The sequence below is a fragment of the Canis lupus genome, chromosome 22 (assembly GCF_048164855.1).
Source record: "Canis lupus baileyi chromosome 22, mCanLup2.hap1, whole genome shotgun sequence".
NCBI lineage: Eukaryota > Metazoa > Chordata > Mammalia > Carnivora > Canidae > Canis > Canis lupus.
Window position 1 is genome coordinate 26,869,274 of NC_132859.1, and position 24,798 is coordinate 26,894,071.

Below are 24,798 nucleotides of genomic sequence, written 5' to 3' on the forward strand. Positions count from 1 at the left end.
GAGCCCAATGAAGGGCTCCATCCCAGAACCCTGGGACCATGACCTGAGCTGAAGGCAGACACTTAATCGGCTGAGCCACCTAGGTGCTCCAAGGACTTGGTAACCCTTTTATTTTGACATGGCTACATTATCTCATCTGACTATCCCAACGACCATTCTTGATGAGGACCATCATCCAATTACAGAAAAGGGAGCCAAGCTCAGCAATCCCTGGTCCATCATCTGAAGTCTTATGATGGGAAAGTGGTAGAGCTAAGACAATATCCCAGATCATCTGGACTTCTGAGCTCCTCAGAACTTACATACGCAGCACTGATGGAGGGGCCAGAGAGAGACAAGAAGCCAGAGAGGCACAGGCCAGGGTCTTGCTACAGACTTGATTGCTTTCTAATGCCAGTGCCCTTTATTTAGTGGTGGAACTGACCTGAGGTCAGCTGGCACAACCTACATGTAAAACAGACTGCTCTATCATTTCTATCAGAACTTTCCAGAGCACTGGGACTAGCATCAAACAGCTTGAACTTTGATGATCTTGGACAGAGATCTGTATATCAATAAACTCAACAGTAATGGGGGCAATGCCTATCTTGAGACTTGCTGGAAAGATTAGACGAGATGATCAAAGTGGTCTACTTCTAACAAACTGCTCACTAATACTATTATTGGTTAGTATGGTTTTTGTTTTTGTTTTTTTTTTTTCCTTTTCTAGTACCTCAAAGATCCAGATAGGTAGATTCTGCTTTTCGAGGTTCTTGTCTCTGATAGACATTTAGTTACTTTGACCTCAGATAATCTTATAAGGGACTGACCCAGCCTCAAAAGAAAAAATATGCAGGCTGTTACAAAATGGAGGGGTCACATGTAGGGTTGACCTAGGGTCACATGTGTGATCAAAGTCGTACTAGCTGAAGAGGTGGCCATGAGTCAAGGAAGAGGGGCAGACCTGTAACTTGTCACTACTGGCTTTGGCTACACTGTTGACAAAGGAGTTTCTGCTCACAGAGTGTGTGTGCCATTGCTGGCCAGATCTTGGGAGAAAGCAGGTTTAGAAGAGACTGTAGGTGCCAAATTCATTAACAGATCATGTACATTTGTGTGTCTTTGCAAATGTGATTCTCCTTCCAGAAGATCCTCCTCGCCTCCTTACAATAAGACCCTCCTTGCCTCCTTACAATAACACACCCTTCTTTTCTTCAAAGTCTGCCTTAAAACCATGTTCAAGCATTGGCTTCCTATTAACAGTTTTCCCTCTCAAAGTATTCAGTTGTTGAATTCTCTTCTGCTTCATCTTTTACTCTTGCACTGTATTATATATGAGGCTCAAAGATTAAAGCTTTCTCTTTCTCTTTTAAATAAATAAATAAAATCTTAAAAGTGGGGGGATGCCTGGGTGGCTCAGTTAAGCATCCAACTCTTGGTTTCAGCTCAGGTCATGATCTTAGAGTCATGGGACTGAGCCCTGCGTCTGGCTCCATGCTTAGCATGGAATCTGCTTAAGACCCTTTCCCCTCCCCTCTCCCTCTCCCTCCCCTCTATGCTCTCTCTTTTTTCCATATAGATAAATAAAATTTTTAAAAATAAAAAGATTAAAGTCTTCTGAAGCTTCACAGTTTTATGGGCAAATGATGGACTCAAGGTCTTTTGGATCCAAATGTGGTACTCTGTTCATTATATCCCTATTACTCTAGAACTCCACTGGTCCCTGCCAATGTTTCTGAGATCACTCCGGGAGGACCTTGGTTTCATGTGACACTATGTGTCACTTTAGGTATTTCCAATGAGGTATATTTTCCTTGGCACATTCTCTCTCTCTCCACTTTGAAATTTTACTCACATCTTCCATATGCAATGAGCTCAATTTTACAATACCAATCCTCCACTTCATCCCAAACTATGTCTCCTAGAACCTGTTTTTACATCAGAGAGCAGGTACTTAGTAAATACCAGTTGAATGAACAACACAGGGTTTTCCCACCAGCAATAGGGATGATTTTTATGTCCTTAGGAACAGATGTAGGTGAGCTTTTTCTCAGGTGAAGAATTAAGGGATATTAACATGATCAATCAGATCTCAGATGAAGAAGTGGTAGGGGCAGATGAAGGGAAATAAGTTTCACTGATGATTTATTAAGAGCCAAGTACTGAATCAGGCACTTTATGCTCAATATTTTCTTTCAAAAGCAAAAGCAGATCACATAGAAAATATAATCAGGGGTCCTGTTTTGCATCTAGCTGTCAGAATGACTGAAAACTCTAAACTCAGCACTGAGAAAAGAATATTTAGTTTGGAAAATCCAAGGGTAAGACTAAGCAGATACGTGTATTGCACTTAATATTAGTTTTTGTTGTCAATAAATAATTCTCTTAAGTAAACTTAGAGTGATTAGCAGAATTAGAAATCTTTGCTCATCTCTACCATTTAGCATCTGATTCTCAGGATTCACCACTTTGCCAGCTAGGGAGCATCATGGAAGCATGACTCCTCACAGCAAAATCTATCATGTTCATCATATGGCTGAGGGTCAACCAGAAAAAAGACTTTATATATTTTTAAACTTAAAAAGTCTCTAAGCTCCAGTAATGGTTAGATGCCTTTGCCAGAAGATGTACTTCTAAAAATAGAAGGAGAAACATTGGTAGAGACTTATTAAAAGGAAATATCCTAGGGTGCTGCCATCAGATCTTCTCATTTGGAAGCAATGACATAGAAGGGCAGTTTGAATAAGACTGTCCTAAAATCACATCAGTTAGTCAAATAAGATCCCGTGAACTGGTTTTAAGGTGGATATAATTTTTTGTCAATTTTAGGCAATAAAAGTTTTGCTGATAGGATGATCTAGTGAAAGTATTTACCACAGTATCAGTATTTAAATTTAGCCCAAGGCAGCAAACATTAGCCTTCCTTGTTTTTTTCAGATTTTATTTATTTATTCATGAGAGACACACACAGAGAGAGACAGAGGCAGAAACACAGGCTGAGGGAGAAGCAGGTTCCATGCAGAGAGCCCGATATGGGACTTGATCCTGGGACTCCAGGATCACAACCTGAGCCAAAGGCAGACAGATGCTTAACCACTGGGCCAGCCAGGCATCCCAACATTAGCCTTCTTAAAGATTTTTTTTTTTTTTTTATGATAGTCACACACACACACACACAGAGAGAGAGAGAGAGAGAGAGAGAGAGAGAGAGAGGCAGAGACACAGGCAGAGGGAGAAGCAGGCTCCATGCACCGGGAGCGTGACGTGGGATTCGATCCCGGATCTCCAGGATCACGCCCTGGGCCAAAGGCAGGCGCTAAACCACTGCGCCACCCAGGGATCCCTCAACATTAGCCTTCTTAACTTGGGTTTCACCCTCCCCTACACACAAGCTCTATGCTTAACATGAGACACTTGTAGTGGCCACAAAATCCTGGAGCTTTCAAGCAATTGGCAGCAAGCTTGTTTCCACAAGATGAGGCAGACAAGTATTTTGTCTATCGGGTCATTAGCTGGAGAGGACCTGTGGATTAGAAGACATGGAGAGGCAGCCTGGTATGGAGAGCTGAGAACAGGCTATGCAGTCAGACAGTTTAAGAAAGATGGAAGATTTGGACATTGTATTTAAAAACAGAAAGAGAGGGAGAAATATTCAGTGTGGGTTCCTCCTACGTGGAAGAGCATGTGGGAAAATGGGAGACAGCCAGAAAGTGGAAAGCAAAATGATGAAAGATTGACAGTCTATACTGAAGCCATGGGTTCAGAGCTTTGGTAGCTTCACCTGGGAAAGGATAAGAGAGTATAGAGTTAGCTGAGTTTTTCTAAACAGGCATAGGGTTGGTACAACGGAGATGTTAACCAATTGTTCCAAGTCTTTTGATAATAAAACTGGGGTGGGGGCAGGAAGAGCATTCTACAACTAGAATAGAACAAGTTCAAAGAGGCTGAAAAAAGAACTGAATTTCAGATGATTGAAGGCTACATAAAAATACCAGGAGAGGTATGTGCTGTCTGCCCACAGTTTAGCTGCACATGTGCCTGAAGAGTAGAGTTAGGAATACATTAATAGGATTTTGAATATATTCATTTAATTCTGCCCACATAATGTTAAGTTCTTTTGCTCTCTGCTGCTTGAAGACTGTCAAGGGCCAGTAACACCATGCTCTACTAGAAATACAGAACCTGAAGCCCCATAGCATACCTACTGAATCAGAAATCGGCATTTTATGATTCTCAAGGGAAAGTATCTTTTCCTTCTACAGAGGACTATGATACTCTCAATTAAATGCAGTATTTAAAATTCTTAAAGTAATTATGAAAACTTTTATCACAGTGTGACTGACAGAGAGGAAGCTGTCTGGTGATCACATTTACCTTCCTTGTATTTCAAATGCCATTAGTTAACTGCCTTATTGAACATTTCCAAAGACACCCACTAAAAGTTGTTTTCATAAACACGAGAAAATTAGATTTATAAAGTTCTTACAGAAGCAAATAAGCTGATTTTCAAAACTGGCCTCCTCTTACAGCTAAGTCTTACATAAATATTATGACAAGTGTAAAATCAGTAACAACGTGTGCAAAAAAATAGCAGAGGATCTGACATCCCACTACTGACTCAAGTGTGGCCCTAGTAGAAGCATCAGAAAGAGAACCAGGGACTGGAATGGGTCTGGATGCATGGTGCTGTGTCACAAGCTAGCTGTGTGTCTCTCTCATCCTCCCTGGACCTTGGTCTCCTCATCTGTGAAGGACTGCTGAGTTGGCTTTGAGAGCTTCCACATGTTCAACATTCTAAGATCCTATGAGCTACAGCACTCTGGGAAACCTAACTGCCCTTAATGCCCTGCGTTTAATCCTGCCATTGTTTGCACAAACCACTCCTGAAGGGGCGAGTTGCTGGAAACCACAGTCTAAATACCAAACAGAGGACTGGAAATACCTCTCCTGGGAGCAGGCAGGTGTGGGCTTCAGGGCCAGCAGGGTGAGCAGCTTGTAGTCCTTGTAAACAGCTGGCAGCTCAGCCCAGCTGCTGAGAGATCAGAGAAGTGTGGGCTGCTCACCCACGTGCAATTATGTGTAAGATACGGCAAGTCTAAAAATAGCCTGAGCTCAGCCACAGAGGTTAATACTGGCAATGGCTTTTAACTCAACTGTCAGGATGACAGGAAGAGGAGTAACTATAGCAACAGAAAAATGAATACGTAAAACAAGTCTTCTGAAGTTGACAGGAAAGTTAGGTTTAATAAAACATGTATTTTCAATTCCTGTCTCTCAGTCTTTGAATTCAAGTAGTTCAATTATGTGGAAGTAATAAAATTAGAATTTTGATAAAACAAACGTTCCTTTAGTTTTGGGTTCCAGGACCGTAAGGAAAGAATCGATTAACTTGTTGATGTTATTAGCTCTATAATTAAAGGACCATTTGAAAAGATGCCTTTATATAATTTTTAACTGAGAGGTTTTTCTCTGTATTTGTTCTATCAGTTATAAAAATAGCTTTGAACTGTACTTGACATTTTAAAATATTACTTCTTGTCTGATGAAAATGTAGGGTGATACAGAATTGTCTTGAAATGAAAGGTACTTAGTGAAAACAATTAACACGAGGAGAGGATCCAGAGAATTAATTCCGAGAGTAAGTTTCTGATGCTGTTCTCACAGCTGCCATTGGTAGCCCAGGGCATATTGGAGGCCCAGCAGTGCTCATGTCAAGGAGAGTCTGTATCATTCTGTTCTGCTAAAGCTATTCTTGATCAAAGAGCTCATGCACCTCCCTCTGAGGACTGGCATATCCCAAATTCCTGTATCTTTCTGCATCATCTGATAAAGGAATATTTAGTTAAGTGCTGGGAAATTTGGTATTGGTCCCACTTCTCCCACTAACTAGTTGTAGGGGCCCAGACCTATCAATACCCAGCACTTTGCTCATGGGTTTGATGAGTGTCTCAGGATCTTCTCTGAAAAGGGACAGTTAGGAGTTATGGGGACAGAGGAGAGAATTTGTGTTGAAAACCCAACTTTGGGCCATGCCCTCTGTTGGGCTTTAAAAACATTAGTCTCGGCAACAAATTGGCAAGTAGATGATTGTGGCTCCACTGTATATATGAAGACATGATCATAAGCAGGCTGAGCCAAAAAGTGACAGAGTCTGATCTCATTCTGTGTCTGCCTGGTGCCACACAAGGCTGCCTTTCCTGACACTACTCCAGATACTCTTACAACTGACTCTTGCCTACAGTTTAAAGATGACCTCCTAGGCGCTTCAGCCATCTACAGACTTTCAGTGACTTTCCTGCATTTTCTAAACATAAAAAATTAGGTCCCCTGGAGAGTCCCTCTATAATCTTCTTTTCATCCAGGCCATCACTGTTAATAAGTATTTTCACATCAAATATATACTACTGTGCTACCTATCTTTTCCTTTAATAATATAGCATGAATATTTCCTTATGTTGATAAAAAATATTTTATTTTATTATTTTTTTAATATTTTATTTATTTATTTAGGATAGTCACAGAGAGAGAGAGAGAGGCAGAGACACAGGCAGAGGGAGAAGCAGGCTCCATGCACCGGGAGCCTGACGTGGGATTCGATCCCGGGTCTCCAGGATCGCGCCCTGGGCCAAAGGCAGGCGCCAAACCGCTGCGCCACCCAGGGATCCCGATAAAAAATATTTTAATATCTAGTATTAAGATTGCATTACACAGTTATAATTAGTCATTTACTAATGGTTTTTTCAGTTGTTCCAATTTTGTTGCCTTAATAATCAGGAAAAATAGAAAACATCATATGGAAAAATACTAGGGTACCAAAGTCATTTTTAAAGGAAGTACAGGAAGCCAAAAAGTAAATCAAGGGCTTTACCTGAATTAGTCTTTGTGTCTTACTCTAATTTTTCCTTGGAATCAAAACTGCCTACGACACAGGAATACCCTTTAATAAACTAATATTATAATAGGCAGGTGAAATGAAATGCATCTGTGGGCCCTGGGGCCAGGGATTCCTTGTAGCATCCTTCAACTCTGCTTTAAAAAGGCAGTCCTGCTATTTATATGGAGAAAAGAAGTTGACAGCTCTATGCAGGGATTCTGGCTGAAAGTGAAACGTACACACAAAAACAAATTTAGTTTTGTGGCTTGTTGAAAATTCACATCTGGTATGGGCTTTTCTTTAATTAAAGTGATTCCCCCTCCCATGCAATGAGAAAATACTCTTACAGTGCTGACTGAGAGACCAAAATCAGAGCAAAAGCTCTTTGAAAATTCTGAGGCTTAAGTAAAGCTGCTTTAAAAGCTGCTATGTGGACCAAACAACTTAGAAATTTCCTAACAGGATTTTCTAGAGTTCCAGTAAATCTTTCTCTCAGTCACTTCTTTGTTCTCCTACTTTGGTGGAAAACCAAATCAAGCAATACAAAGGTCACCCACACAGCCAGGAAAGCAAACATACACATATATACCCGCCCACACACTTGCTTTAAAATTAAAATTATATTTAACTAAAATTAGTTACATAATATATACAATTTATATATAAACAATCTCTCTGGGATGGCCAGGGTGGCTCAGCAGTTGAGCATCTGCTTTTGGCTCAGGGCATGATCCCGGGGTCCGGGATCGAGTCCAGCATCGGGCTCCTTGTGGGGAGCCTGCTTCTCCCTCTGCCTATGTCTCTGCCTCTGTGTCTTTCATGAATAAATAAATAAAATCTTAAATAAATAAATAAATAAATAAACTATCTCTATTCATCACTTCTTTTTGGTAAATTTTAAAGTGGGATGCTATGAGAGTCATGAGAACTTAGTTCTATATGAATTTTTAAAAATTATCATAATGAAGCATATAAATAAACCACTGTGACAGGGTGAATCAGATGTGACAAGGGTAACATTTCTTGCTGATAAGAGACACTACCCTTTTGATCACCTGCTGGGATTTCTTCTGTTATTTCTGCCTCTTGAGTTCTTTTCTCTGAAGGAGTGGTCAGGAGAAGAGAAATAAGGCTGAGGCTAGAACAGAGCCCAGCCAGCTGCCTAGAAGACACTGGTAGACAAGCAGCCACCGAGGTCAAGCACCTCTCCAACCATAAGAGGATATTTGCTCCTTGCTAGAGGCCAGTATGGTTCAGGCTACACTTAAATGACAGCTGTTCTGACCACATGCAGTGGACTCATGGTCTAACGGCTGAGAGATTAGTGGAGTCCAAGGTAGAGTCCAGTGAAGGTCCCAGAAATGGGCTACTCTTAGGACCCCTGCCAGGGGTAGGGGCTTTGGTGGATTCTCTTTGGTTTTCCCTCAGAAGTGGGATGCATCCTGATTTCCTGTAATACTTGGTATTGCCATTTGTCCATACTCATAGAGCAGAATACTGGCCATTTCCATTACAGATTATGTTTTATTCTCCTAATTAGTTCCTGAACTACAGATACTAGATACTGAAGGATGGATAAAGAAAGAATGCCCATAAGAGAACTGAAAAAGTGTAACAGTCTGCATTATAAAGTTCTGCAATCAGTACAGAGTTGCTAAAGCAAAACATACATGATCCAGGAGAGACCATTTTTAATACAAAATACAGGACTTTCACAAATGTAGAGAGTAATGCCTGATGACTTTCTAATGTGACATATGTATGACTCACATGCAAACAGAACTTCAAACTAGGACATTTCTGAGAACATAAGCAGTCAGAAGTAAAAAAGGTCATGTAGTCCTGACATGCATTTTAGGTTGGTGGTTAAACACACGTATTTTTAAAAAATAAAGCACTGTCAAAATAATGATCACATAGGTAATTACAGACAGGTTGGCACAACAGTAGAGCTATTTGATCTCGAAAGCTCAACGTTTCTTTTGTTTTGTTTTATTTTGTTTTAGATTTATTTATTTTTTTGAGAGAAAGAGAGAGTGTGTGTGGTGGGGAGGGACAGAGGGAGAGGGAGAGAGAATCTCAAGCAGACTCCATGCTGAGCAAAGATACTGATTCTGGGCTTGATCTCATGGCCCTGAGATCACAACCTTAGCTGAAACCAAGAGCCGGATGCTTAACCAACTGCACCACTCAGGGACCCTTGAAAGTGCAACATTTCATTTTGGTTTGAGGTAGACAAATATTTATAGAGGGGAGTATAGCAGTTAAGAATTGAAATCTAGGGGGATTCCTGGGTGGCTCAGTGGTTTTGCGCCTGCCTTTGGCCCAGGGCGTGATCCTGGAGTCCCGGGATTGAGTCCCGCGTTGGGCTCCTTGCATGCGGCCTGCTTCTCCCTCTGCCTGTGTCTCTGCCTCTCTCTCTCTCTCTCTCTATGTCTATCATAAATAAACAAAAATAAATTGTTAAAAAAATAATAAAAAAAAAGAATTGAAATCCATGGTTAAACTGCTTGATTTTAAGTTTCTACTCTCTTTACTAGTGATATAATCTTGGGATATTTAATTAATCTTTCTGAGCTTCAGTTTCCTCATTTGTACAATGTGGATAGTAACACCACCTCTACCACAGTGCTGCTGTGAGGATTAGTGAGATAATGCATGTGAAAAGTTTAACACAGAGCCAACCGGATACTGTTGTTATGACTATCATTACTTCTAGGGCCAAAGTAACTCACTCACCAAGATGAGTGTCCATCACCTTTGCACAGTATTTGCACATGGCATCCAGGTCATTCAACTGTCCCTGAAGGAAGGAAATCTGGGCTTCTAATTCTTCCTCCTGAAATGAAAGGGATAAAAATACAGAAATTTTATTTATTTATTTTTAAAGAGTAATTGATTTTAGAGAGAGAAAGAGATAGAGAACATGCATTTGAGTGGGGGAAGGGGCAGCAGGAGAGAATTTTCAAGCAGACTCGCCACTGAGCGTGGAGCCTGATGTGGGACTCAATCCCACCACCAATGAGATTATGATCTGAGCTGAAACCAAGAATCAGATGCTTAACTGACTGAGCCATCTAGGTGCCCCATATGGAAACTTTAAAAAATTTAAATAAAATCCCCGAAGTTCTCCAAACGATTTGGACAATTTCAAAGAGGCACAATGTCTTTTCAGTTGTAGACAAACAAAAGAAAATAGCAAATAAATTAAGAGCAAACCCACCACTGTCACCACCAGCAAAATAAGAGAAGAGTAAAGTGGAATTTTTAAAAAAATCTGGACTTTTTCTAATGAATACAAGCTTTGTGCTATGTGTAAATGCTTACCCATACAACCCTGTATAAAAAAAAGGCCATGCAATATCTTCAATAACTGGGCCATACAAACTGGAGAATAAATGCAATTTCAGGCAGATGGGTACAAGAACATTACATTTCCTCATGCACATTTAGGGAACCAGAGACAATGATAATCTCCTAAAATGTAAGATTTCCCAAAGCACTTGGAAAAGCTTTGCCCCTACAGCCCATAAACAGCTGCTCTTACATTTCCTCTTTTGATATGACACTAGAGAATTTTATTTATGTGATTGTTTCTAGGAAAAAATACTCTGGGTTGAATAATTATCTAAATGGTAAAAGACAATCTAACTATAACAGCAACAACAAAGTCATTTTTTTTAAGGAAAAAACTTACATGCAAAAAAATTTCCCAAGGAAATTTGGAAGATTAAGAGAATTTTTTTCAGAGCAAGAGAATACAGGGATACCCTAGAGAGCTTATGGGTTTGGTTCCAGAGCACTGCAATAAACAGTATCACAATAAAGTGAGTGAAATGAATTTTTTGGTTTCCCAGTGCATATAAAAGTTGTGTTTATAAATGTAAAAAAAAAGATATGTTTATATCATACTATAGTCATTTAAGGGTGCATTAGCATTATGTCTGAAACAACAATGTATATACCTTAATTTAAAAACATTTTATTATGGGGCACCTGGCTGGCTTAGCCAATAGAACATAAGACTCTTGATTTCAGGGTTTTAAGTTCAAGCCCCATGTTGGATATAGAGATTACTTAAAAATAGAAACTGTAAAAAAAATACTTTATTGCTAAAAATGCTAACCATCATCTGAGCTTTCTGCTGGTAAGGACTCTGGTCTCCATGTTAATGGATGCTAATGGATCACAGTGGTGGTTGCTGACACCTGGGGTGACTGTGGCAATTTCTTAAAATAAGATAACAATGATGTTTGCCATATTGATGGACTCTTCCTTTCATGAGCAACTTCTGTGTAGCATGTGATGCTGTTTGATAGCATTTTACTCACAGGAGAACTTCTTTCAAAATTGGAGTCAATCCTCTCAAACCCTGCTGCTGCTTTATCAACTAAGTTTATTTGATAATCTAAATCCTTCATTGTCATTTCAACAGTCTTCATAGCATCTGCACCAGGAGAAGATTCTATCTCAAGAAACCACTTTCTTTGCTCACCCATAAGAAGCAACTCCTCATCCGTTAGTTTGATCAAGAGATTGCAGTAATTTAGTCACAGCTACAGGTTCCATTTCTAATTCTAGTTCTCTTGAATTTCCACCACATCTGCAGTTACATCCTCCACTGAAGTCTTGAACCTCTCAAAGTTATCCATGAGTGTTAGAATCAGCTTTTTCCAACCTCCTGTTAATTTTGATATTTTTACCTCTTCCTATGCTTCATTAATGTTTTTATGGCATCCAAAAGGTGCCTCCTTTCCAGGTTTCCAATTTACTTTGCCTAGATCCACCAGAAGAATCACTATCAATGGCAGCTAGAGCCTTATGAAATGTATTTCTTAAATAATAAGACTTAAAAGTCAAAATTGCTCCTTGATCCATGGACTGCAGAATGGATGTTGTATTAGTAGGCAAGAAAACAACGTTAATCTTATTGTCCACCTCCATCAGAGCTCTCAGGTGACCAGGTGCATTGTCAATGAACAGTAATATTTTCGAAGGAATTTTTCTTTTTTCTGAGCAGGTGGTCTCGGGGGTGGGCTTAAAATATTCAGTACACCATGTTATAAATAGATGTGCTGTCATTCAGGCTTTGTTGTTCCATTTAATGAGGAAAGGCAGAGATTTGGCACAGTTCTTAGGGGCCCCAGGATTTTCAGAATGGTCCATGAGCAATGGCCTCAACTTATAGTTACCAACTGCATTAGCCCCTAATGAGAGTCAGTTTGCTCCCCGAAGCTCTGAAGCCAGGCACTGACTCCTTCTCTGTAGCTATGAAAGTCCTACATGGCATCTTTTCCAGAGGTGGCTGTGTCATCTACAATGAAAATCTACTGTTTAGCGCAGCCACCTTCATGAATTATCTTAGCTTGATCTTCTGGATCACTTGCTGCTCACCTTGCACTTTGATGTTACGGAGACGGCTTCTTCCCTTAAACCTCGTGAACCCACCTCTGCTGGCTTCAGACTTTTCCTCTGCAGCTTCCTCACCTCTCAGCCTTCACAGAATTGAAATGAGTCAGGACCCTGCTCTGGATTAGACCTGGGCTTAAGGGAATGTTGTGACTGGTTTGTTCTATCCAGACCACTCCATATCAGCAATAAGGCTGTTTCTCTTATCATTCATATGTTCACTGAGGCAGCACTTTTAATTTCCTTCAAAAACTTTCCCTTTGCATCCACAACTTGGCTGACTGTGTGGCACCAGAGGGCTAGCTTTCAGCCTATCTCAGCTTTCAACACCACTCCCTCACTAAGCTTAATGATTTCTAGCTTTTGATTTAAAGTGAGAGATGTGTGACTCTTCCTTTCATATGAACACCTGGAAGTCACTGTAGGGTTATTAATTGGCCTAATTTCAATATTGTGTCTCAGGGAATAGGGAGCCCAAGGAGGGGGAGACAGGTGGGGAGATGGTTAGTCAGTCAGAATACACATTTATTAAGTTTACTGTCTTAAATGGGTGCAGTTGGTGGCACCCCCAGACACTTAGAATAGTAACATCAAAGATCACTTATCACAGATTACCAAACAAATACATTAGTAATGAATGAGTTTGAATGAAATATGGTGAGAATTACCAAAATGCGACCCAGAGATGTAAACTGACCAAATGCTGTTGGAAAGATGGTGCCATTAGATAGGCGTGCTTGATTCAAGATTGCCACAAACCTTCGATTTGTAAGAAATGCAGTATCTGAAAAGTGTAATAAGATGAAGTATGCCTATAATCCTCATTCTATAGGAATTTTAAACCAAGTTCGTTAGAATACAAAGAAAGGATGTTGCCAGAGGTGCAAGAAGCTAGAAAATTGATTTTCCAGTCTTAGGTGCTTGTTCTTTCACATAAAAATCTGTGTTGTTGAAAAGAAAGCAGAAGAAACTTAATGAGATATGCTTTTTTCTTAGCGATTGAGTATAATTTGACTTATAGATGGAAATAAACAGTTGAAAAGGTTACTTGTAGGTGTATTATGTTTTAGCAAAACACAATGCAACACTGAAAGGCATTGTTTTTAACTACTGCATAGAGAATGAGCCCTTAGAAATATGCATTTAAAAGCCTGACACAGGAAACCAAATTTTAGAACTAGCAGTAGCTCTGAAACCAAATTATCGTAAAATGCCCACTGTAGGATATATAAGCACTAATTGTGCTTTACATACAGCACAAAGTGCAGCAGCTTCTACTCTGGTGCTCAAATAATGACCAGAAGACTCAGCCAAGGAAGGATCAGAGGGGTAGGTGGGTAGGCAGGTGTCACCTTCCTAACTCTTTGGCTGGACTTTGAGATGGAAAGGGATGGAGTGTTTCAGGGCATCTTTCTTCTCTCTTTTCTCCTTTGTTTCTGCAAAGGCTTAAGTTTTTCCTAATCTATCAGGGTGCTAGAAAGTATGGAGAGAAGGCTACATCTGCTGGTTGACTATGGTTATGGTTCGTCTCTAAGACGGCCACCGTCAATTCCTTCCCTCCCTTTATGTATATGCTCTTCCTCTCATCAAGAGGTAGTAGTAGTATCTGTTTCTCCTCCCCTTGAATCTGGGCTGGCCTGGTGACTTGCCCTGACCCAGAGAATGTAGTAAAAGTCACACTGTGCCAGTTCTAGGCTAGTGTTAAGAGGCTGGCCAACTTCTGCTTACTTCTGCTTATCATCTGCTAGAGGAAAAGAGGTACCAACTTGTAAAGAAGTTCAGGCTAGAATACTGAAAGAGGAGAAAAAATATGTAGAGAAAGGCCATGAGAGAAGCACTGAGGTTCTAGACATGTAAATGAAATTTACCAGGACCTTTTAGCCCAATTCATCTGAAGCAAGCTAAGTGGGCGACTCAGTCAACATCACATGAGGCAGAACAGCCCAACCAAATGCCTGACTGTAATCCCATGAGAAACAGCAGTGCTACTGTTTTAGGGAGTGGAATTTCGGATTAGTGTGTTATGCAGCAATGGATAACTGAAATAGTGCTACAATGGACAGAACTCTAGACTGGTATATTGGTATATGGCACGAGGAAATCTGAGTTCTATTTCTAGTCCCGCCATTAACAAGTCATGTAACCCTAAGTAATCCTCACCCGATTTGGGGCTCAATTCAGCACTCTTTGGAGAACATCTAATACAGACACTTTGCTTCCAAGGAGTTTATAATCTTGTAGCTGGAATAGGAGTGTTATATAAATTAGTGTATGAGATAGAGCACATGCAAGTCCTATAATGAAATAAGAGTAATTCTTTGGGAAATCCTGGTCCCTGTCTCCTGTCACCTCTATTGAACAAGTCACTTTTTCAGTGCTAGACAGACACAACCCCAGCTGGATGAGCTCAAAACTGTACAGGGGCCAGAGGCTGGCAGAAGCCCAAGTTTCTCCTTACATGTGGCTACCAAGTGGGGTGCTGGAAGCCCAGAGTAGACAAAGGGCACTAGGAATGCACTGCCTCCTGGCTTAAAAACATCCCATTTATCTTATATATTAGTTTAGTTTGGATTTAGCAATCGTTTCTTTTAAAATAGAAAAACCCTTGGGAGCTTTAATCTTCGGTAGTCACTCCTATCTAAATGGATTTATTTTGTTTAGTTTGTTTTCTTTTTAAAAGCTGAGAGGGAAGAAGAACTTGAGAGAAGACCCCTTTGAGAAGGGAGGCCTGGTCTGCCGGCAGTGAGGTGTTGGACAGCTGAAGGAAGTCTGCAGCTCAAAGGGGGTGTTTCTATCAAACATTTTACTGTGCTAGCAGGAACATATGAATACTAAAACCGTGGTGAGAGTGGTGTCCACAGGGAAGCCCTGAGAACATGGCAGCTCGCGGCACTTGCTGGATGAGGGTCCACGAGCGTAAGGACGGTGTTTTCCAAGTCAGTAGCTGTGCTTATAGCTCTGGCAGCAAATGAAGAGTGTTTTCTTGCCTTAATCCCAAGTAAACCTCAGTACAAATGGAATCTATACTGTAGAAAATGATGACTTTCATTCCTTTAAAAGTTTTTTTCAAAGGAAGGCCCACCAAATGAGATAAGAGGAACATTCTGGTTGAAACAGGTGGAGGAGCCCAAGAACCTCTTCCACTTGGAAATTTGAAATCCAGTGTATTACCCCTCTAGAGTTTGCTTAATCTTAAAACATTCCTAAACCCTTCAACTTTCTCAGACTTTATAAATAGAAATGGAATTACTTGGAGGCAAAGGGTGGCTTGTCACTTATTTTTCATTCTATTATATAATTACAGATAAAATAAGAGCCAAGAATTGAGTTTCTAAAGTTGTGGGAACCAACTTTACATTTCTATCTTAGCTTCTCATGCTTCATTCCCCATTCCCCCCCTAACCCCCCAACATGCTTTAAACACTGACAGCTTTAGTCATTTGTTTTCAGTAAACTGGTCCTCTGTAATCAAAAACAAATGCTTGGCTAATTGCCGTGAAGTTTTATGGAAACAAGCAGTTAGTGTAATTTTTATGTGTAAATAAAACACTGCAGAGAAATCTTTATGATATTTACTCTGGCATCTACGTTCTGCCTTCCATTACAGGAGGTAGTGTGGAGGATGAGGTTGGAATTCCGGTATAGACACATCTAGGTTCAAATCATGGTTCTGCCAGTTACTAGCCGTGTAACATTGGATAAGTTCTTTAATTTCTTTTTCCCCTCACCTCCACTGGCTGAATTGGTGAGAGAATGAAATGAGAATACAGGTAGAGCATCTGGCACTGAGCAGTTACTCAATAAAGGCAATTATTCTTTTAAAAACTTCATGTATAATCAGGTCAAGACAGTGAAATGGAATTTAACTACAGGGTTTTATGATTTACTGCTGGAAAACACTGGTTCATAGTTTCAAAACTTTATGTGGCTTAGCACAGAAAGACTAATTAGGGCTAAAGGCAAGAAACTGATGGAGGTTTATGAAGTCTGCCACATGCAGACTACTGTGTGTGCAACACGTCACCTACTGTACTTGGCAGCCGTGTAGGGAAGGACCAGAGAATGAGGGTGACTCCACCTGAAGAGAAACACAGCTAGCATCTAACCCTTTATAGCAATTACAATATGCCAGCCACTGAGCTTTGCATGCATTAACTCAATTAATCCTCACAACAAAACTATGAGGTAGATTCTCTCATTATTTTCTGCACGGAACATTGTCTCCTCTACTGTAAGCTACATTTTCTGGAAGTGTATGCCAAGGTTTAGGCAGCTATTTGAGGATCCAAGTCACGTGGTCCACTTTCCTATTTCTTCCCTGGGTACACATTCTTTCTAGGTTTAATTATTAAGGCCCTTCCAATGAATAACCTCACACCTCAGTTTCCTTTAAGAGAGATGCACAAATTAGAATGTTGGGCCCTAACCCCAAATTACTTAATAACCTGTTTTCCTTCGAAAACACTGAGGTATGATTGGCTGTGTTCCATTTTTACTGTTTCAACTGTATCTGGAGACTTTTTAAAAAATTTGCCTTTTAAAAAGTAGTGCTTCTTCTACACCCTTCACCCCCAAATAGCTGAAGTATCAGTACACTTCTACTCAAATATTATACATTTCAGCTGTATAAGTTGGATGATAACATGTGGAATTTATATATCAATTTTCTAATATGATTCAATGTCTTCCTGTTATTTCTTAGTTAACAGAACAAGCTTTTATAGTTTATTATTCACTTATTCTAATATATTCAGCAATATATTCGTGTGTCCTCTTAGACCTTGTGGGGAATACAATAATGAATGAGACTTGGATTCAGATCTCTCCAAGTTTAAAGGTAGTTAATAGAGGAGTGAGAAGAGTTCTGTAGAAGATATGAAAGATGAGGCTTCACAATTCTATGGGGAGCAGATGACTTCCAATTCAAGAGGTGGAAAGAAAAGCAGATTTTCTAGAAAAGGCAGCAATTTGGTGGGTCTAAAGAAGTAGGGGGGAATTGGTTCAGAAGAAATGATGAATAAAGGTGTTTTAGGAGGCAGGGGCCCAGGAAACAAAGAGTAGAGTCAGAAGTGGGGGACCTGGGCAAAGAACCCAGCCATTGAATTGAGCCACAGCATGGAGAATAGCAGGAGCTGAGGGTCAGTAGAAAAGCTCCCTTCTCTTCCCCTTCATCTCTATTACATTTTTACTTCAGATAATTATGTTTTAAGGGGTTGCAGTCTGACATGCACACTGCTGTGGCCACTGACCCTAACATGCACCGTGCTTGGGATGATTACAACAGGCTGCAGCAGTGCTGCAATTAGTGGACTAATTAAAACCCCAGAGTCCCTGGTTTGGGAGAAAAGTGGGGCAGGAAGAGCACCAGCACGGAGTTCTGCTTAGCTCCAAGGGGTGCCCTTAGAGAGCAAGCGAAGCAGGCAAGAGAACCGACACCAACTGCAGGCAGCAGGAATAGGCTAAATATAGCAACGAGAAGACAGGAAAGACGCCCAGTCTTTCTTGAGCAGATGGGTGAACAAGAAGTGGGAAGTGAAGGAAACGGAAAGTCTCAAGGAGAAAAGTGGGAAGGCCTCGGATGTTCTGAGGAAGCTGTGGTGTACACAAGGGCAAAATACACACACGGTGTGGATGAAATCCAAGCCAGAGCATATGGTATCGGCAGAGGAAGACACCGCTAGAAAAAAACGGAAGAAGAACACAAAGATGACTTTTTAGGAGTATAAAAATAAGTGGTAAGGGTGTGTAAAGCAGCATTGTCATGTTGGAGCAAGCTGGACTAGGATCATGAGCCCTAGAGTCCGGATACGCTATGCTTCCACATACCATCTCTGTGACCCGGATCAGAAGAACAAAGCTCTCTGCCTTCCATTTCCTGTCTGTAAAATTGCAATAATGCTAAACCCGTGTCAGATGATTGTTGGAGGACTGAATTACATTAGATTTTCCATATGAAGTGCTTTGCTTGGTGCTTGGCACATGGTAAACACTCAATAAATGTTCATCTTGTTGTTGTCTCTAGATTACAGAGTTCTAGGAAGTTATTCCAAGGAATTATGGATACATGCAAAAACATAAGTCCCAGGATATTCATCATACATTCAATGGCAACATGCATATACACACATAGTCCACACAAATCCTAAATGTCTACTCAAGATGACTTAGGTAATTTGTGGTACATTCATGAGCAGGATATTATGCAACTTTTTGAAATGTTCTCATAGGAGAACGTTTAAAGATAACATCATATAGTAAGGGAAAACAAGTTACAAAGTAGTAGGTAAAAAATGTTTCTGAAAAAAAAAAAGATATTTACCAAAATGTTTATATTGGTTATTCTCCAAATGGTGGGATTATAATTTTTTCCCTTTTCTCTTTGCTTATTTTTTTCTGGATTTTCTACAATTAAATCAGATACTTTTGTAATAATAAAATCATTATTCAAATAACAGAATAGAGAAAAAAAAGTAAAAGGTGAATGCCAATAAGAAAAAGATGTTAATATTTTTAAATTACCCAAATTTATTCCAAATCAAACTTTAAACAACACTACAGTCTAAACAAACCTGTACTCTAAACAGTAAGAACAAGTTACATGAAATAACTGGTAAAAAAAAAAAAAAAGTAAATAATTACAATATTTTGTCTAGTGTGCAAACCCTGAGCATACTTCCACGGCAAAGGCTTCTTTCTATGAATCTAAAATGCGAACATCAGTGGTTTATGTTCTTCTTTCTGACTACCTAGAAAGAATGAGATTCTTTTTTTTTTTTTTTTTAATTTATTTATGATAGTCATATAGAGGGAGAGAGAGAGGCAGAGACATAGGCAGAGGGAGAAGCAGGCTCCATGTACCGGGAGCCCGACGTGGGATTCGATCCCAGGTCTCCAGGATCGCGCCCTGGGCCAAAGGCAGGCGCCAAACCGCTGCGTCACCCAGGGATCCCGAAAGAATGAGATTCTTACAGATACTTAAATAAGTAAAGATGGTAAGCAAATTCCCCAGTAAATAAAATAGTTCCTGCTTTCAGACATAATGCAAACAAACCTATTAAATATGAATGGAAATTCTGAACTGAAATCCAAAGCTTAAGGTGTTACACTTTAAGGTAACAGATGATATTGAACTTGCCTTAAAGGTAATTTATTTTGACCCCTTCATTTTACAAATAAACTTTAACATAGCTAGGTAGTTAGCCTGTAGCAAAATTTGTGCTGGAAGACTTCCTTGTTTCTCAGCCACTGAAGCAGTGCTATCTCCCACCACTGAGATGCTGCCTGCAGACACCAGATATTCTCACAGGATAGGTTTTTTGTAACAATCACTGAGACCTCTCCCTCCACCCGTGTTGCGCTACAATGGTGATGTTCCTTCCTGCCTACTGTAGCCTAGAAAAACAAGTACCAAACCCTAAACTCAACATTATTTTATAGGACTTCATACTGTTAAAAACCACTACTCTGAAGACTACGGCTAGGAAGCACCAGGAACCTGTCTCCCCACCTAGACAACAATCACACTGGTAGAATCTGTGTCATGTAACTATTTTAGAAAACTGAAGTCCACTGAAGGCTGACTACTTCCAGGGGAAGGCTTGAGGGTAAAATGAGGTTAATTTTGGTGAGTTTCAGCCATCAGCACAACAGCACAACCCATATCTCACCCCTAGCCCTGTAGCAGGCAGCTTTGTATTTGTTCCCAGAGCAGCTTACATGGGATTTGTGAGATCCAGGCTGGGTAAAAAGGACCCCGTCCTCCAAACATCAGGGATTTGTGCTCTGATCGCTGATTGCTAATTCTGATCACAGAGTTAGAGACAAAGAAGAGAGTAGTCACTATTGTTGCACCCACTAACTTCCAGTGGATTTAAAGAGCTTCCATTCCAATCCCCAGTTCATTTTTTTTCTTTTTCTTCTTTAGAGAGCCAAATATTAGATTAGAACATTCAAAACCTATTACATATACAAGGGAAATAAGAAAGTGACTGCATATACCCCAGGGAAAAGCACAGGTTCAGAAAAGACCTGAGAAGACAGTAAATATACACCACAAGCTGATCACTGGTACAGAGATGGCCTACAAACAAACAAAAGCCCCCAATAACAAAAAACAGTACACCCTGGGAAAAGGGGAGAATTTCCGGAGTTACCATATTATTAGATTAGAATATTTGGTTTTCAACCAAAAAAGTCACAAAGCACACAAAGAAATGGTAAAAGATGACCCATTCAAAGGAAAAACATAATTCAACAGAAACTGGCCATGAAAAGGACCTCATAGCATATCTACTAGACAAAGACTTTAAAACAGCCATTTTAAAGATGCCCAAAGAACTAAAGGAAGATGTGGAGAACATCAAGAAAATGATGGCCGATCAAAACAGAAACATCAGTAAAGAGATTAAAAACCTAAAAAGAAACCAAAAAGAAATCCTGAAGCTGAAAAGTAACAACCTAATTATACAACTTAAGGGACAAATTAAACCCAGAACTAGCAGGAGGAAGGAAATAATAAAGATTACAGCAGAGATAAACAAAATAGAGAATAGAAAACACTAGAGAAAAATCAATGAAACCAAAAGTTGGTTCTTCAAAAAAAGATCAACAAAATTGGCAAATCTTTTGCTACATGGCCTAAGAAAAAAAGAAGACTTAAATTACTAAAACCAGAAATGAGAGTAGGAGCATTAGTACTAATTCTAATAAATAAAAAGGACAGAGAATACTATAGACATCTATATGCCAACAAACTGGATAAGCTAGACGAACCAAGTCCTAGACACACAAAATCTACTGAGACCAACTCACATAAAAAAAAATGTGAATAAACCTATAACTAGTAAAGAGATTGAATCAGTAATTTAAATACTCTCAACAAAGGAAAGCTCTGGACCTGACAGTTTCACTGGTGAATTTTAGCAAACTTTTAGAAAGGAACAAATATTACTTCTTTTCAAACTTTTCCAAAAAATTGAAGATAAGAGAACATTTCCCAACCCATTCTATGAGGCTGGTATTACCCCAATACCGAAGTCAAAGACGCTACAAGAAAACTATAAACGAATTATATCTTTTGAATGTTGATGTAAAAACCAAACAAATTCAGTAGCATATTAATAACCAAACCCAATTCAACAGCATATTAAGAGGATTATATATCTTGACCAGTTGCAGTTTATTCCTGGAAAGCAAAGGTGATTCAAATATGAAAACTGTTCAAAGTAATAAACTACATTAACAAAATGAGGGAAAAAATATGATCATCTTAATTGCTCAGTAAATAATTTAACAAAATTCAACACCCTTTTATGATTAAAAAAAACTATCAATAGAAGGAACTCCCTCAACATAATAAGAGCATATATGGAAAAACCAAAGAATATCAAATTCAATGATGAAAAATGGAAAGCTTTTCGTTTAAGTTCAGAGACAAAAAAAGCAAAGAGGTCACTTTCACAACTTCTATGCAATATAATACTGGAAGCACCAGCCAGAGCAGTTATGAAATTAAGAAAGAGACATAAAAAAACACTCAAACTCAAAGGAAGAAATAAAACTATGTGCAGATGACATGATCTTGTATGCAGAAAAGCCTGAACATGCCACAAAAAAGGAGCCCCACAAGAAAATGTTAGAACTTATTATAATGAGTTCAGCAAAGTAGCAGGATACAAAGTCACAAACAAAAATGAGTTTGGTGTTTACACACTAACAACGAACAATTTGAAAAAAAAATTACAAAAAACAATTCCATTCACAATAGCATTTAAAAGAATAAAATACTTAGGATTTGACTTAAATAAGGAAGTGAAAGACTTGTACAATGAAAGCTTTAAAACATTGCTGAAAGAAATTAAAGACATAAATAAATGGAAATACACACTATGTTCATGGATCGGAAGACCTAATATTGCTAAAACGTCAATACTATCCAAAGTCATTTACAGATTCAATGCAATCCCTGCTAAAATCCCAATGATATTTTTTGCAGAAATAGAAAAACTCATCCTAAAATTCATATAGAACCTGAAAGCATCCTGAACAATCTTGAAATAAATTAGTCAGAGAAAGACAAATACCATATGATTTCACTCATGTGTAATTTATGAAACAAAACAAATGGGTATAGGGAAAAAAGAGAGAGAAGCATCCAAAAACCAGATTCTTAACTACAGAAAACACACTGATAGTTCCCAGAGGAACGGTCATGGGGGGTGAGGGTGGGGGTGGGTATGGGTTAAACAGGTGATGGAGATGATTAAGGAGCATGCTTGTGATGAGCACCAGGTGTTATATGAAAGTGTTAAATCACTGAATTGTATACCTGAAACTAATATTACACTGTATGTTAACTAACTGGAATTTAAATAAAAACTTAAAAAAGTAAAAAAGACTGGAGGACTCATATTTTCTGATTTCAAAACCTACTACAAAGCTACCATAATTCAAACAGTGTAGTACCAGCATAATGACAGATACATAAACCAATGGATTAGAATACAGAACTCTGAAATAAACTCTTGCATATATGGTCAAGTTTTACAAGGGTGCCAAAACCATTAAATAGGGGAAAGGACAGTATTTTCTTTTTTTTTTTTTTTTAAAGATTTATTTATTTATTTATTTATTTATTTATTTATTTATTTATTTATGAGAGAGAGCGAGAGAGAGAGAGGCAGAGACACAGGCAGAGGGAGAAGCAAGGCTCCATGCCGGGAGCCCGACATGGAACTCCATCCTGGGACTCCAGGATCGCACCCTGGGCCAAAGGCAGGCGCCAAACCGCTGAGCCACCCAGGGATCCCCAAAAGGGCAGTATTTTCAATGAATGGTGCTGGGAGAACAATATCCACTTACAAACAAATGAAGTTGGATGCTTATTTAACATAATGTACAAAAATGAGCCCAAATGGATCAAAGATCTAAATGTAAGACCTAAAACTACCAAACTCTTAGAAGAATACATGGGACACTGGATTTGGTAGATTTCTTAAATATGACATGAAAGGCACAGCTAACAATACAAAAAAATAGACAAACTAGATTTCATGAAAAAATGTAAAAATGTGTATTAAAAGACACAGTCAATGGAGTAAAAAGGCAACCTCCAGAATGGGAGAAATATTCACAAATCATTTATCTGATGAGAAATTAATATTCCGAATATATAGAGAGAATCCTAAAAGTTAGTAACAGAACAATAACCTGGTTAAAAATTAGCTGAAGGACTTAAATAGGTTACAGAATAGGTGATGACTTTCCAAAGAAGCTAGACAAATGGTCAATGAACACATGAAAAGATGAACAACACCCCTAATAATTAGGGAAATACAAACCACCACTATAATGAGATACCGTCTCACACCCATTAGAATGGCCACTATCCAAACACCAGGAAATAACAAATGTTGGGGAAGATGTGGCGTAATTGCAACTCTCATGCACTATTGCTAGGAATACAAAATGGTACAGCTGCTATGAAAAACAGTCTAGACATTGCTCAAAAAATTAAAAATAGATTTACCAAATGATCCAGCAATTCTGGGTTATATACCCCAAATAATTAAAAGCAGAGACTCAAAGAGATATTTTTACAATCATGTTCACAGCAGCATTATTCATATTAGCTAAAATATGGAAGAAAACAAGGTGCTCATTGACCAATGGGTAAGAAAAATGTGGTATATACATAAATGGAATATTATTCTGCCTCAAAAAGGGAGGAAATTCTGACACATGTTGCAACGTGGATGAACCTTGTGGACATTATGCTAAATGACATAAGCCAGTCAGAAAAAACACAAATATTGTAGGATTCCATTTATATGAGGTAATTGGAGCAAAATCATGAAGACATTAAGTAGAATGGCAGTTGCAAGGTGGCAGGGTTGGGGTGGAGGGTGGAAGGTTATTGCCTAATGGATACTGAGTTTCAGTTCTACTGAAAAGAGTTTATAGAATCAATGTACAACATTATGAAAGGATTTAATATACTGAACTGTACGCTTACAAATGGTTCAGATGGTAAATTTTGTTGTCTTTTTTACCATAGTAAAAAGGAGAACACTGCCTCCTTATAATTAATAAAATTAAAAACTGCTTGCCTTAAAATCAGAGTAATTAGGTGAGGCCTGATCTTGCTGCTTCAGCTGGGCCTAGTAGATGGAGACTCTCCCTGTAGTAGCCCTAGGATAGACAGAGGGCAGGGCCACCAAGTGAAATATAGGGAGAAACTTTTATTTTCCATGCAAATCTTTCCTCTCCCAAACTGCAATGTGACTTCTAGCATACCCCTAGAGTTGACCAATTACACATTAAATCCACATTCACTTCATTGCTTTACATATGAAAGTATTCCAAATATCCTTTTGAAGTCAGGTTTTGGCAGGTTAAAATAATAACCCAGATCACGTGCTTGCTGTGGGTGGTATATATAGGACACAGATTATAAATGATATTTTAAAAATAGAACGTGGGGCTCACAAAATTAAGAGAAATAATTTTTCTTTTATTCAAGTGCCTCTCATAATTTT

At 39.1% G+C, this 24,798-nt stretch overlaps 1 protein-coding gene across 21 annotated transcripts in view; it reads right to left on the bottom strand.

Annotated features, from left to right (window-relative positions):
- The window catches only part of TBC1D5 (TBC1 domain family member 5), a 546,849-nt gene that overhangs the window by 18,649 nt on the left and 503,402 nt on the right, over positions 1-24,798 (bottom strand). For all 21 annotated transcript variants that reach the window (XM_072792900.1, XM_072792895.1, XM_072792888.1 and 18 more), the window contains one exon: positions 9,593-9,692. In XM_072792900.1, the coding sequence (XP_072649001.1) occupies positions 9,593-9,692 (100 nt within the window). The remainder of the gene's footprint in view (positions 1-9,592; positions 9,693-24,798) is intronic.